Source organism: Sarcophilus harrisii, chromosome 5 (assembly GCF_902635505.1).
Source record: "Sarcophilus harrisii chromosome 5, mSarHar1.11, whole genome shotgun sequence".
NCBI lineage: Eukaryota > Metazoa > Chordata > Mammalia > Dasyuromorphia > Dasyuridae > Sarcophilus > Sarcophilus harrisii.
This window is the reverse complement of record NC_045430.1, coordinates 244,255,428-244,268,379: the sequence shown is the minus strand read 5'-3', so window position 1 is coordinate 244,268,379 and position 12,952 is coordinate 244,255,428. Positions and strand designations below refer to the sequence as shown.

The following is a 12,952-nucleotide window of genomic DNA, read 5'->3' as shown; positions in this document are numbered from 1 at the left end:
GAAGGGAGTAACTCAAGAGGTCCACAACTATGAACTCAAACTGGATTTCTCATCTCCAAAATATTTTTATAATACTTTACATTATTATAAAGCAGGCACTCTGAAAGCATAATAGAAGTCACAGCATTTCCCAAGTGATTTTTTAAAGTTGTGGGTTACATAACTAAGTTACAAGGTAAAAGATTCTAATGTATTTACTGATTTGGGATACTGGTGCTTTACATGCTAAAGGAAACAAACAAACAAACAAAAACTTCACGTTATAGCATGACATGAAGAAGAATGAACAGCCCATCAGAGGAGTTTATCAATGTGTTTAAATGGACATGTGTTTCAGATGGGCTCAGAAATAAGCAATGACTGGGTTGCAATTTGGAAAAGTCTCAGAAGTACTTTAAATCCCTGATTCTTAAAACTGTGATGAGCCTTTCCATAAGGGGTTCTTTTAACTGAATGTGAAGATTGCAAAATTATGATGAACAGTAAATGTTTTATTTGTATACCCATATACCAAGGGTCACATAAAAATTTTTCAAGCAAAAAGAGATCACGGGTGGAAAAAGTTTAAGAAACCCTGCTTTAACTGATCCCAAACTCCTTAATAGTCACATAACATCAGTAGGAAAAATAATCCTATTAAAATGGAGCATCAAAAAAATGCAAGTTCTTTCTAAGTTGCTCTGAAATAACTCAAAGGGTAATGAAAAGCTCCAACGTAGAGGGGAAGTGGTCACAATGGTCACCAGGCACAAATATGACCTCTTCCACACAGTAGATGAGTCATACAGAATAGAGAACAGACAATAAATGAGTCACGTGAGTAACTCAACATTGTAGATCATAGATTAAATCTTTTTAATGTTATGGCCCCTTCTGCATGTGAGATGAAGCCCAGAGACCTCTCTCAGAATATTTTAAATGCATTAAAAAACACAAAATTACAAAGGAGATGCTTATTTATTTAAAAATATTTTTTAAAGTTCATGGACCCCAGGTTCAAAATCCATACCCTAGATATTTAAAAAATCTATAGGAAACATTTAATAAGAAAACACAGACAAAAAATTATAGAAAGAAATTATAGAAGAGTAATATTTCTGGTAGACTGAGTATCAACACTGATATAATGTAATCTTCAAAGTATCAAAGTAAAGCTGAAGTAAATATATATGTTTTTATTTTCAGTGCCTTTTCAATACCTAATCCTTAGTCTCTTACTTTTGTAGAATTAAAATGTTCTGCAATACAAAATTACTTGTATTATGGAAAATGAAATTCTTACTAAATATCTAATGAAAATATATAAACTACTTTTGATTCCTTAATAAATAAATGCTTTGCTAGGAATGTTAGGGGGAAGAACTCACTCCTTCCCCCAACTGTACTACAACTATCTACATCTCAACAAATAAATCTTGGGGATTTTCCAGAGACTCAAAGAAACCAACTTGCTCAAAGTCTCACGGATTATCAGTAACAAGATTTGAACTCATACCTTCCTGATTCTAAGTCCAATAACTTATCTACCCCACCATAATACTTCTACATGATCATTTAAATATTCTAGGAAAAAAACATCAATTAATGCTCGTTTATGAATTCTCAGAAGGCATCCCTCAAATACAGTAGCAAAATGGGCAGTGGGGAGTAGACAGGGAAGCTGGATGGCACAGTGGAAAGAGTACCAGTTTGGGATCAGGAAAACCTGATTTTAAATCAGGGCCCCTACACTTAACATTTACTTGCTGTTTGATCCTGGGCAAGTCACTTAACCCCATGTGCTTTGCAAAAAGTGTGTGTGTGTGTGTGTGTGTGTGTGTGTGTGTGTGTGTGTGTATGTGTGTCGCTATGTATAGTTACAGTAACACTCACCCTAATATCCGGTTCATTCCATGTCTAGCAGCATAGTGCAATGGAGTATTGTGCTGGTAAGGCTCCCCATAAGACGAATTTGGATCTAGGGATTCTTTTAGCTGAGGGTTGCTCTCATATATTTGGTAGGCCAAGTTTTCATCTCCATTGATAAGCGCTTTGCGGAATTTGGTGGTTGTATTTCCCATGATGTTACCTTGGTAGCTAGTGGCACCTTGTCCCTTTCCCCTTCAGCCACTTCTTGAGTACTTTTGCAACATGCTTCACATTCTAAAGAAAAAAAAGATTTCAAATTAGGTTGTAAAGTAATATTCACAAAGAGGCTTTCCCTTAAGAAACTAAGTTAGAAACTAACTGTAGCTTTGAAAAATACAACAGGAGGAAAACCAGAGTGTTAAAATTTTTTTTATTTAAATAGAAAATTCACTCAAATATTTAATGATGCACAAATTAACTTTCACATCTGTTAAACTGTAACACCATTTCATGTCCACACTGTCTTAAAACTATGCCCAGGTTTTGTACTTTGCCCCATAAAATGAACTTTAAAATACAAGTTTTCCAACTTGTCTCTTTGTTGAGTCAAGGAAAATCTGGTTGAACATCCCTGTAATTATCTACTGATGTCACATGGACACAACTCATGCTGCAGTGGGCAATTTGATGCAGTTGAAATCACTGAACGTTTTCCTTATATACATAGTAAAGAATTAAACCTTAACTCTTGAGTGAAAGAAAAGCAAAACTGCTCAATCTCAAACTAAAAAAGGAGAACAGGTGTTCAAATATATGAGATACAATTCAATACAAAAGATCAATAGAACAACTTACAAAATCATTATTTTAGGACAGTGTCAGGAAGCTAGGGCAATTAATTGAGGCAATGGAAAGAACAAGTACTGGATCTGAGAGTCAGAAAAACCTGAGTTCAAGCCCAGCTCAAACACTAGCTCTGTGACCCTGGGCAAGTCATTTAATCTGTTTGTCTTGGTTTCAACTATAAAAATGGGGGTCCTTCAGAAAGAAACAGCAAAGCATCTTTTTATCGTGCCAAGAAAAACCCATAAAAATGCAATCACGAAGGGTCAGACAGCTTAACAACTTAATGGTAAGCTCTCTACCATTTAAAATCACTTCTTACTACCTTAACTAATAGAAAGCTATAGAACAAATCTAATTTCTTTGACTACTAAACATAAAGGATAAGGCCAAAGTTAAAATTAGAAGGGGATACCTAGATAGGAAACAAGGTCAACATGAGGACTAACAGAACCTGAAGGCCTAAAAAGAAGTGTCTCGATTATACAGGCTTGACTCTAAAATGAGATTATCACATCAGGATATCACATCACATCACATCTAGTTTTCTCAATATGTTGCACTGTTACCTCTAGATTGTGAGAGTTCATCAAAAATAATATGTGTATTCTTACCTCACTTGATTACTGTCAGGTAAGTTGTAAACCTTAAACAAATTCACACATCAGAGGTATTATTATAACACCCAATACTTTCTAGATCCTTGATTTGTCCGGTAAATTCCAAAGTTATCTGAGATACATGTTATTTTCAATGCTGACCACAAACTTCTCATTGGAAACTGGCCCTGAGAAGAACGTGTTGGTGGCTACAGAGCTCTCCAGGCAGTTTTCTACAAATAATCTGGGAGCAAAGGATGACAGAAACAAAATGTAAATTATCTGTCTTAAGAATTTTAGGCATGAGTGTTACACTACCTAAATATTTGATTTTATCATGCTCTCATAAGTAAACTTCAGAATCTCCCTATAGCTCCAAAATCAATCAAGTTCCATTTGGCTTCTACCACTATTATCATCTGACCCCTTATCACCTTAGTCATATCTTTGCTCCTTATTCCATTCCATGTACTCACTGGACTTCCTATGTTTCCTTAAAAATGACACGCCAACATCTCAACATGAACATTTCTTTGGCTGTCCCCCTGCCTCAAATTCCCCTCCCCGCCCCCATTTCCTTGGCCTCCTTCAAGTCTCAATGAAAGTTTCTATTTCTACAAGAAGCCTTTCTCAGCCTTCCTTAATCTTAGTGTTTTCCCTCTGAGGTGGCCCCAATTTGTTGATTCTGTGAATGAATGCATACAAATATAATTCCCATAAACATTTTGCATGCTTTTTTCCTTTTTGACTATGAATTTCTTAAGAGCAAGGATTATTCCCCCCCCACCCCCCATGCTCAGGGCTTATTATAGTGCCTGGCACATTATAGCACTTAATAAATGTTAGTTGACTGTTATAGTTTTCAATCATTTAAAAACCATTTGGGTTCTTAATATGTTGTACCAGACAACAGGCAAACACTGAGGAACAAATATAAAAGAAAGAAAAAGCATCACTAAGACAATCCACCCCCCCAACTGGCTAACATTCTCTTGGCATTCCTTCAAGAAATTATTATTTTCTTGGGATATAACTTAGAGCATCAAGGAGTAAGAGATAGGACGGACCATAAAGATCACCTAGTACAATCACCAGGGAAATTATATGACCTGCCTTAGTTTATTGTTCCCTTGCCCACATTCTATAATACAACCTAACTGGACTACTCCGTTTCTCATGATGATTCTCTACCACTGTATATTCCCCACACCTAAAATGCACACCCCCTCACTTCATTTTTCCTTCAGAGAATCCCCTTAAAATACAAAGTTCAAATGTCACCTTCTATATATAACTTACAAACAGGCTTTGCTGCTCCTGTCCACCACTATAACTCTTCTTAATGATCATATATTAACTTTGTTTTCATTGATAGGTACAGAGCTCTCCTGTTTCTTGACTCCACGGCTCTGGGATCTCTCCCTAAGTATGAGAAGAGCTTGTATAAAAGGAAGGGGTAGGAGATGCTGGATCAGACAGCCAAGAGGTCATTTTGGCTCCATCACATGGGGAGAGTAATAGGTCATAAACTTAGAAAAAGAGGCTGAAGCCAGACTCGAAAAAGTTTGAAGCATGATTTTTTTTTTTAATTAAGGGTTTTTAGAACCCTTTTAAGCTGAGGAAAGATATGGTTAGTTCACTTTTCAGTAGAAAAATCACACTTAAAGATCTCTTTTAAATGTTTGAAAGCATTAAGATTGTTTGGACCTATCTTCTTTTTTCTAATAACAAAATAATATTTTATGTATAAGATGAATTACAAATAATTTAATCTCACTTTCAAGCAAGAGATGTAGCCTTGTGTTTGCAAATTACATGTTTTATTCACATAGATTTATCTCTAAAATAATATATACCTCATCAAAAAGAAGTTATACAGCGTAATTTAAGGGGAAAAAAACCACATACCATCCTACCTGAGAATGCGGTAACATTTTTAGAATATAATTAGGGTTGGATAATCTTTAGAATCTTAAGAAAACATAAGCAATATTTTAATCTTGCTTTATATAAGAATTAAGTCTTGCATGGATGAGCATAGAATAAGTATTTTCTCAACTGTTCACGTAAAAAAAAAAAAAAAAACAATTATTTATCCTACAAAGCACACAATTACTTTACTATTCCTTGTAGAACCCAAATACTTTTTTAAAAAACTTTCTGGGTATGTTCTTCCATTCTTTATATTTACAAAATGATTTACTAAATAATGATGCCTCTTTGAATTACTTCTGAGCACTAAAGTGTGTATTAATATAGGTAATGAAAACTTTGCTACCTAGAGAAGCATGCAAGCACTGCATATAATTCTTATATGCTCAAGGTAGACTATGTAGAGAGGTATCAAGGCAAGAGAGTAGTATCCCCCAAATAACTCTGAAAATGCTTATTTTATCTCTTAATTATAATTTATGTGGATGTGGTCTCTTTCGTTTCAACTTCCAATTTCCTGATTCCAATTCTCTTTTAACAAGTTAAGTTAGTGGTCCATAAACACACTTCAGTTCCTCACTACTACAGAACTGGCACAGCTAATCAAAATTACATAATTATAAAAAAGATAAAATAGCAAATTAAAAAAAATGGTGAAGATGCTTTAGTGAAACATATAATTCAACTTTCTCAATTACAGATGAGTAAACTAAGGCTCAAAGAGAAAGCAAGAATGTTTTCTCCAAAAGATCAAGAACAGAAGACTATAGATATTGAAGAAATTGCAAAAGGTGACAAAACAAAATTCCTCATTTATTTATAAAGTTGAAATAAAAAATTGATTTCTATATCATACAAATACAATATATCAGGAAATATTATTTTAAATTATTTTGAGTGTGTTTATTGTGCTTGCACATTTTTTTCTTGATTTTGCACCTTTGAAACAATGAAGTACTTCCATTTTGCACTGCAACTTAAAGGGGTGGATTTTATCCTTTATTTTTTGTAATATTTAAATATAATTTTTAAAATTGTGATAATTTCCAAAGAGAAAAGCAAGAATATATGAACCTAAGTCTAGTAATTCCAACTTCAGTTTTTCCTTTCAAAGGAAAGAGTTCTTTCAAAATCTATAAATTCTAATTTATCTTTTCTTAAAATATTCAAATAGGTCTGTGGTTTCATGGATGGGACTACTCCTTTCAAGAACACAGCCAGCCACTCATACAAGCTTGTCTGTCCTGTTCCATTTGTCCAAGTCTTTGTATAAGTTCACCACAAGCAGCCCCTCTTCAAGTGACAGTGATACTTGTAGAATATCAATGGCATATGTAGGCTATCCTTGGGCTCTTGAGATCAATTGTTTATTTGATATTTTATCCCATGTTACATATGGGATAATATATGTAAAGCATTTTGCAAATCTTAATATGCTATAGAAATGGGCTAGCTATCATTACAATATGATCAGCTCTCTGTCCTTTTTCATTCATATGTTTCTTTGATGATAGCTTTTAAACTGATTCTTCTTCATAATTAGATATTTGTGATATGCCTTAGCTTGCTCACACCCACACAATACTTATGTATTGTCCTTTGGATGGTACTCAATTCCAATTCTTTGAAACTATAGTATTTTGTGATTCATATTTACATAGCATTAGGACTCTGGCATTAAAAATATAGGCATGTGGGGCAGCTAGGTGGTGCAGTGAATAGAGCACCAGCCCTGAAATCAGGAGGACCTGAGTTCAACTCTAGTCTCAGGCACTTAACACTGCTAGTTGTGTGACCCTAGGCAAGTCACTTATCCCCAACTGCCTCAGCAAAAAATAGAGAGAGGGGCATGTTTCAGATAATTATTTGAAGTCATTAAAAGAATGCTGTAATTTCTCTTTTTTTTTTTTTTTTTTTTTTTAAATAGCCTTTTATTTACAGGATATATGCATGGGTAACTTTACAGCATTAACAATTGCCAAACCTCTTGTTCCAATTTTTCACCTCTTTTTTTTTTTTTTTTTTTTTTTAAATTTAATAGCCTTTAATTTACAGGATATATACATGGGTAACTTTACAGCATTAACAATTGCCAAATCTCTTGTTCCAATTTTTCACCTCTTACCCCCCCCCACCCCCTCCCCTAAATGGCAGGATGACCAGTAGATGTTAAATATATTAAAATATAACTTAGATACACAATAAGTATACATGACCAAAACATTATTTTGCTGTACAAAAAGAATCAGACTCTGAATTATTGTACAATTAGCTTGTGAAGGAAATCAAAGATGCAGGTGTGCATAAATATAGGGACTGGGAATTCAATGTAATGGTTTTTAGTCATCTCCCAGAGTTCTTTTTCTGGGTATAGCTAGTTCAGTTCATTACTGCTCCATTAGAAATGATTTGGTTGATCTTGTTGCTGAGGATGGCCTGATCCATCAGGACTGGTCATCATCTAGTATTGTTGTTGAAGTATATAATGATCTCCTGGTCCTGCTCATTTCACTTAGCATCAGTTCGTGTAAGTCTCTCCAGGCCTTTCTGAAATCATCCTGTTGGTCATTTCTTACAGAACAGTAATAGAATGCTGTAATTTCTCAAAGGAAATCCATCCTATTAATTTTACTGCTTAATCCTTGACCCAACTAATTGTCAATTTAAGCATCTGTCCAAGATATAATAGTAATGGATGAACTCCATATTATCAGTTGTCCATTGAATTACATGTCAATCTGGACAGTAGCATCTACTCTTTTTACTGCTGTAGTTTGTCCTTTGTTTTTGAAGAGAATCAATGACATTATGGGGTGGTGTTTTGATTTGTGCATGAATTAGATTTGGTAAGGCAGAGTTGCACAAAGACATCTTGCCCCATTCTCTCTTCCCAAGTCATGAAAGTCCAGTGGCAAGACAACAGTCAGAGCAACTGGCAGTGGCAAAGGATGGATGATGTTGGAGTCTTTGATATTTGATCAGGCCTTCTAAGTATTCTACAGCACTTGCTTCAGCTACTTTCACAGTCCTTGGAACAAACTGTTCACACCTACCCATTCCATCAGATGAAATCTTCACATATTTAATGGCAGATATCCTCTTATCTCACTGAAGAGTTTGAGGCCCAGCAGTTATCCTCAATCTGGTCTAGCCTGTCTGCCAAGACATTTTATTGGTATGTGGCAGCCGCTCATGCTCCAGCTGATTGGAGCCACAGGTGACAATTGGATGAACAGGTAGGCACAAAAAGTGGAGGGGCAGCCCTCACACTAAAGGTGCTAGTCCTCCTAGAATATACACCCTTACTGTGAACTGATGGTATATTTATGTATGCTGTCTGATGTATTTCTGCATGCCATTCCCTGTCATAGCTAAACTCTTCCGAGTAGTTTATACAGCTCATTTAAGAGACTAAATATTCCAAGATTTGATATAATTAATACAATGCTATCTTCAAACAAAAGCATCAAGAGAATCTCACTGACTTGTATTGTGCCATGGAAACCGTTAGCAGTCTGGTAAAACATATGGGTCCCTTCTGAGAAGCATGTTCTTAAATAAAGAGGAAATATTACACTTTAAGCAGAGATTAGTAGGGGAACATGTATTTTCCCCCCAAGTTTACATACCCCTGAAGTTTACACACAGATCTCATGAGTACTAAGAACTCTAGATTTAGAGAAACTGTTTCTTGATCTGGTTATCTCTGTTGTCATATCTCTCAAAAAATTGTGTTATAACTGATATGCATATGGAAAGCAGCTTATTCAGTCTTTAAAGAAATACTGTCCAGAGGATCATTCCTGAAACCAGGAGGACGTGAATCCAAATCTGGCCTCAGACACTTAACACTTCCTATGTGACCCTGAGCAAGTCACTTAACTCCAATTGCCTCAGGAAAAAAAGAAAAAAAAAAAAAAGAAATATTGTCCTTTAGTGAATCAAACACATTTTCATGCCCAACAAATGATAAATACAATGGGAACTTAAATTGTTTTCCATCCTTCAATGGTCTTTCCATTGGAGTTAAGTGATTTAGTCAGAATCATGCCGGTAAATGTCTGATGGAATGTGAACTCAGGTGCTCCTGATTCCAAGATAGAAGCTTTAGTCATTGTGTCACCTAGATGTCCTATGCATATATTATTCTTAAAAACATTATGTGGATGGGAAATTAGGAATATGGGGCAGTAGTCTTCATTGTTCATCCTTTAGTTACCTTAAGACTTGATCATTCATTGCTCTCAAAATTGTGCTACTTCCAACAAGGACTTTTAATCCATATAAATTATCTGACGTAATCTTGTCTGAAGCCAGGACAAATCTCTTCCTATTCTTCATTTCATTTGTAAAAAATCATAGTGTTACCCATATATTTCTGTTGTCACTTAACTTTTTTGAAATTACAATAAACACTCAAATAGATGTAGGATTAGAAGAATTCTAGGAGCTTTAAGTCCATAAATCACTGAGATCATATATAGGATTATTGCCAGAGTAGCAATTCAAACTAAGTTCCCATTGGAAAGGCCTGGTTTTTCTCAGTCTTTGATTTTCTTCCATTCCTATTATAACCATCCTTAGCTGTACCTTTTACACTCATTTTATACACATCTGCAATTGCCTCCCATCAAGCTTTCCTGTTTTCAGTCTTTCTTCTCCAATTTATCATGTATATTAGTGAAAAATAAAGCTTCCTAATAAAACATCATATTTGTGATGATATTCCTAGGTTTATAAGGAAAAATGATGGTGCCACAAGCTAACCATATTTATTAAAGCAACTGGTTCTACGAAGTTTAATTACCAAGATCCTTAAAACATAATAAAATTTTAAAAGAGGGAGAAGGGAAAATGTTTCCATGTTATTACATATATCCTTACTTAAAGGAAGGGGTGGGGTTGGGTGCAAAGTGACTATTTCAAGGATAAATAATTTTCTGTTTTAGCTAGAAGATGGAATCATAAGATTTAGACCTAAAGATAATTTAGAACATCTAATCCAACCTCTTAGAGAAATGGAAACCGATGCCCAGAAAAGCGAAGTTACTTGTTCATGTTGTTCATTAAAGCCAAATTCTGTCAAGAATAATATGATTTGTCATTTTACCAAACTTTACTGTAATGGAGAAAATAGCTTGGATAGCAGATCCAAGTCTGTTCATTATGTTATCAGAAGCACATACTCTTCACTTACTTCAATCTTCTTGGAATGCTGTGCAAAGCTTCATAACTTCCTTGCTCAAAAATATACAAAACACCACTATGGTAAGAGCATAAAATTACCAGTTCCATCCTTCTACAGTTACTGTCTATAGTGCAGCATTCAGTTGGTCACCAACAAAGAATTTAAGTATCTATGTCCCAGGTATTGTCAACTAGTAAAAGATCTTTACAAAATAACCACTGACTACAGTAAGACATCATTATTGGGCAGAATAAGGGATAAAAATTAATAAATATGGGTGGTAGGGAGGAGAGTTTCTCAACCCTCATGTGGCTTGAACTCTAGTTCCCACAACAAAATCCGTTATGTGATAACGCATATAGCATGTAATAAATATCAGGAATTACATGAAGTACAGTTTGTTTTACTTTTATGTGCGTTCTTTTTTTTGGAACAAATTACAGTATAAATTCCTTAGAGACAAAGGGTATACATACTTTCTTTAGAAAGCAGATAGAGCCTTGGGTTCCTTACCAATCTATAATATTTTCCATACACAATAGTTATAGGGCTCTATTGGAATAGGCAAATCATTCTGCAGAATTAGAACACTATAAATATTATCATCTGGCTTATTACTTCTAATTGGCATCCTACACCTGTGTTAAACACACAGCACATACTCAAAGAGCATATGATGATTAGCATAGTTGGAATTACATTTAAAATATTAAGGAACTCAAATAAAATTATGATTTTATTAATGAAAAATTAAATATAAAGTTACTTCATAAACATGTATTACATTTTCCTAAAATGATGAAGAATCCTTATCCACTCAAGTGTTCCCAGATTTTTCAGAAACTAATCATTTTACCAGTTTTTATATGCAGTATGAGGCTATTACATTCATATGCTATAATTTGTTTAGCCATTCTTACCTCATTGATGGACAACCCTTGGTTTTCAGTTCTTTTCCATTTAAAAAAAAATCTACACTAAACATTTTTGTAGATAGGACTTTTCTTTATTTCATCTCTGGGGTACAGGGTGTTGCTGGATCAAAGAGTATGCAATTTAGTGACTTTCAAGGCATGATTCCAATTGCTTTCTGAAGTACCAATTTATGAATTTACTAATAATCTGTTAATGTGCCACCCTCCTTCTACAAGTAAGGAAATCCAATGAATTTTTAAGTATTTTGCTCAGGATCTATCAGGCAATGATTAGCAGAACTGGAATTAGAACTCGGGGGTAGGGGGTTGGGGTGGGTCTACGATTCCAAATCCAGTTCTCTTTCCATTATACCATATTGTCTTTTAAGGACTAGTTCAAATTCTACTTCTCTCCTGAAGCCTTCCCAGGTTACCCTAGCTATTAAGATTAATTTTCTGCATTGGATCTTCTATATAATTCAGCATATTGCCTTACAGAGAGTCAAAAACAGTTTTTTGAATGAGTATCCTTCACCAAAACCACAATTTATACAATAACATTATTTTTAAAAAAAGCAAAAAAACTCTTGAAAGAATGAATAATTCCGATCATTCCAATGACTAGCCCATGATTCCAGAAAACTAATTAATGCCAGAGCATGCTTCTGGGAGAAGTGATTTCTAAAATGACCTATGTATAAATTTATTTAGACTTACTATGTATATTTGTTAGAAGGGTTTTTTTTTTTCCTTTGTTTTTTCAACTAGGATTATGGTGGGGTAGGGTAGCATCCCAGAGAAGACAGGAAGCAAAGGAGGGAAGGAGGAATGGAGACTGAAGAATCTCTTTTTAAAATACACAGAAAAAAAGATCAGAATAAACTGATGAGCGGGAAAAGCTTTTCAAGTTACATATTAATTATATGTTCAAAAGAAAAATAATTTATATTTAACGGAGACCTATAATTTCATGTAAAAGCCTTTTCTTCTGTTATATTACATATACATAAATGCTCACTTTGTCGGTGTTTAAGTCAAAATAAAATTTAAACAATTTTTAAAAATCATCAATTTTTTCTGAAGTAACACTAAGATCTAAATTCTAGGATTTCCATTGTCCAATGTAAATAAAGAGGGTATTTCTGATCAAGAATGAAGATGAACAAAGTCACAAAGGTAGGAAAGCAAAGATGTATTTGTTTGGACAGTGGAAACCAATTTGATGGAGCAGAGTTTCTGTGGAGGAGTAATACCTAGAAAGGTAAAATGGGAAGGGAGAGGTAAATTGGAAAGAGGTTTGAATACTACCCTCTGGAGTTTGGACTTTACCCTAAGGGAACAGGAAGCCAAAATACATTACTAGAAGCAAAAAAGGAATAATTGAGAAATAATTAAAGTTTAAAAGAAAAGTGATTACAGTTGACAAGGAACCTAAGTTTGAGGCATATGCTAATACAAGAGGTAAGAGAATATTTTAAAAACATTTTTCTTAAAAATCAGAGAACCCAATGGATTATTAAGATGAAACCAAACAAAAAACCATACTCCTTCTTTCAAGTGAAAAAAGTAAAACTTGGGAAATACTGTTTCAGCTTGATAATTAAATTTGCAAAAAGGTAGTTATGCTA

General features: G+C 34.4%; 1 protein-coding gene across 3 annotated transcripts in view; it reads right to left on the bottom strand.

The window, feature by feature from the left end:
• ANKIB1 (ankyrin repeat and IBR domain containing 1) overlaps positions 1-12,952 on the bottom strand; it is a 154,416-nt gene that overhangs the window by 109,028 nt on the left and 32,436 nt on the right. For 2 of the 3 annotated variants that reach the window (XM_012551293.3, XM_023505116.2), the window contains exon 2: positions 1,873-2,142. In XM_012551293.3, coding sequence (XP_012406747.1) covers positions 1,873-2,060 — 188 coding nt within the window. In that variant the 5' untranslated portion in view covers positions 2,061-2,142. Of the gene's footprint in view, positions 1-1,872; positions 2,143-12,952 lie in introns of those variants that run through there. The other variant, XM_031940003.1, reaches the window with a different exon arrangement.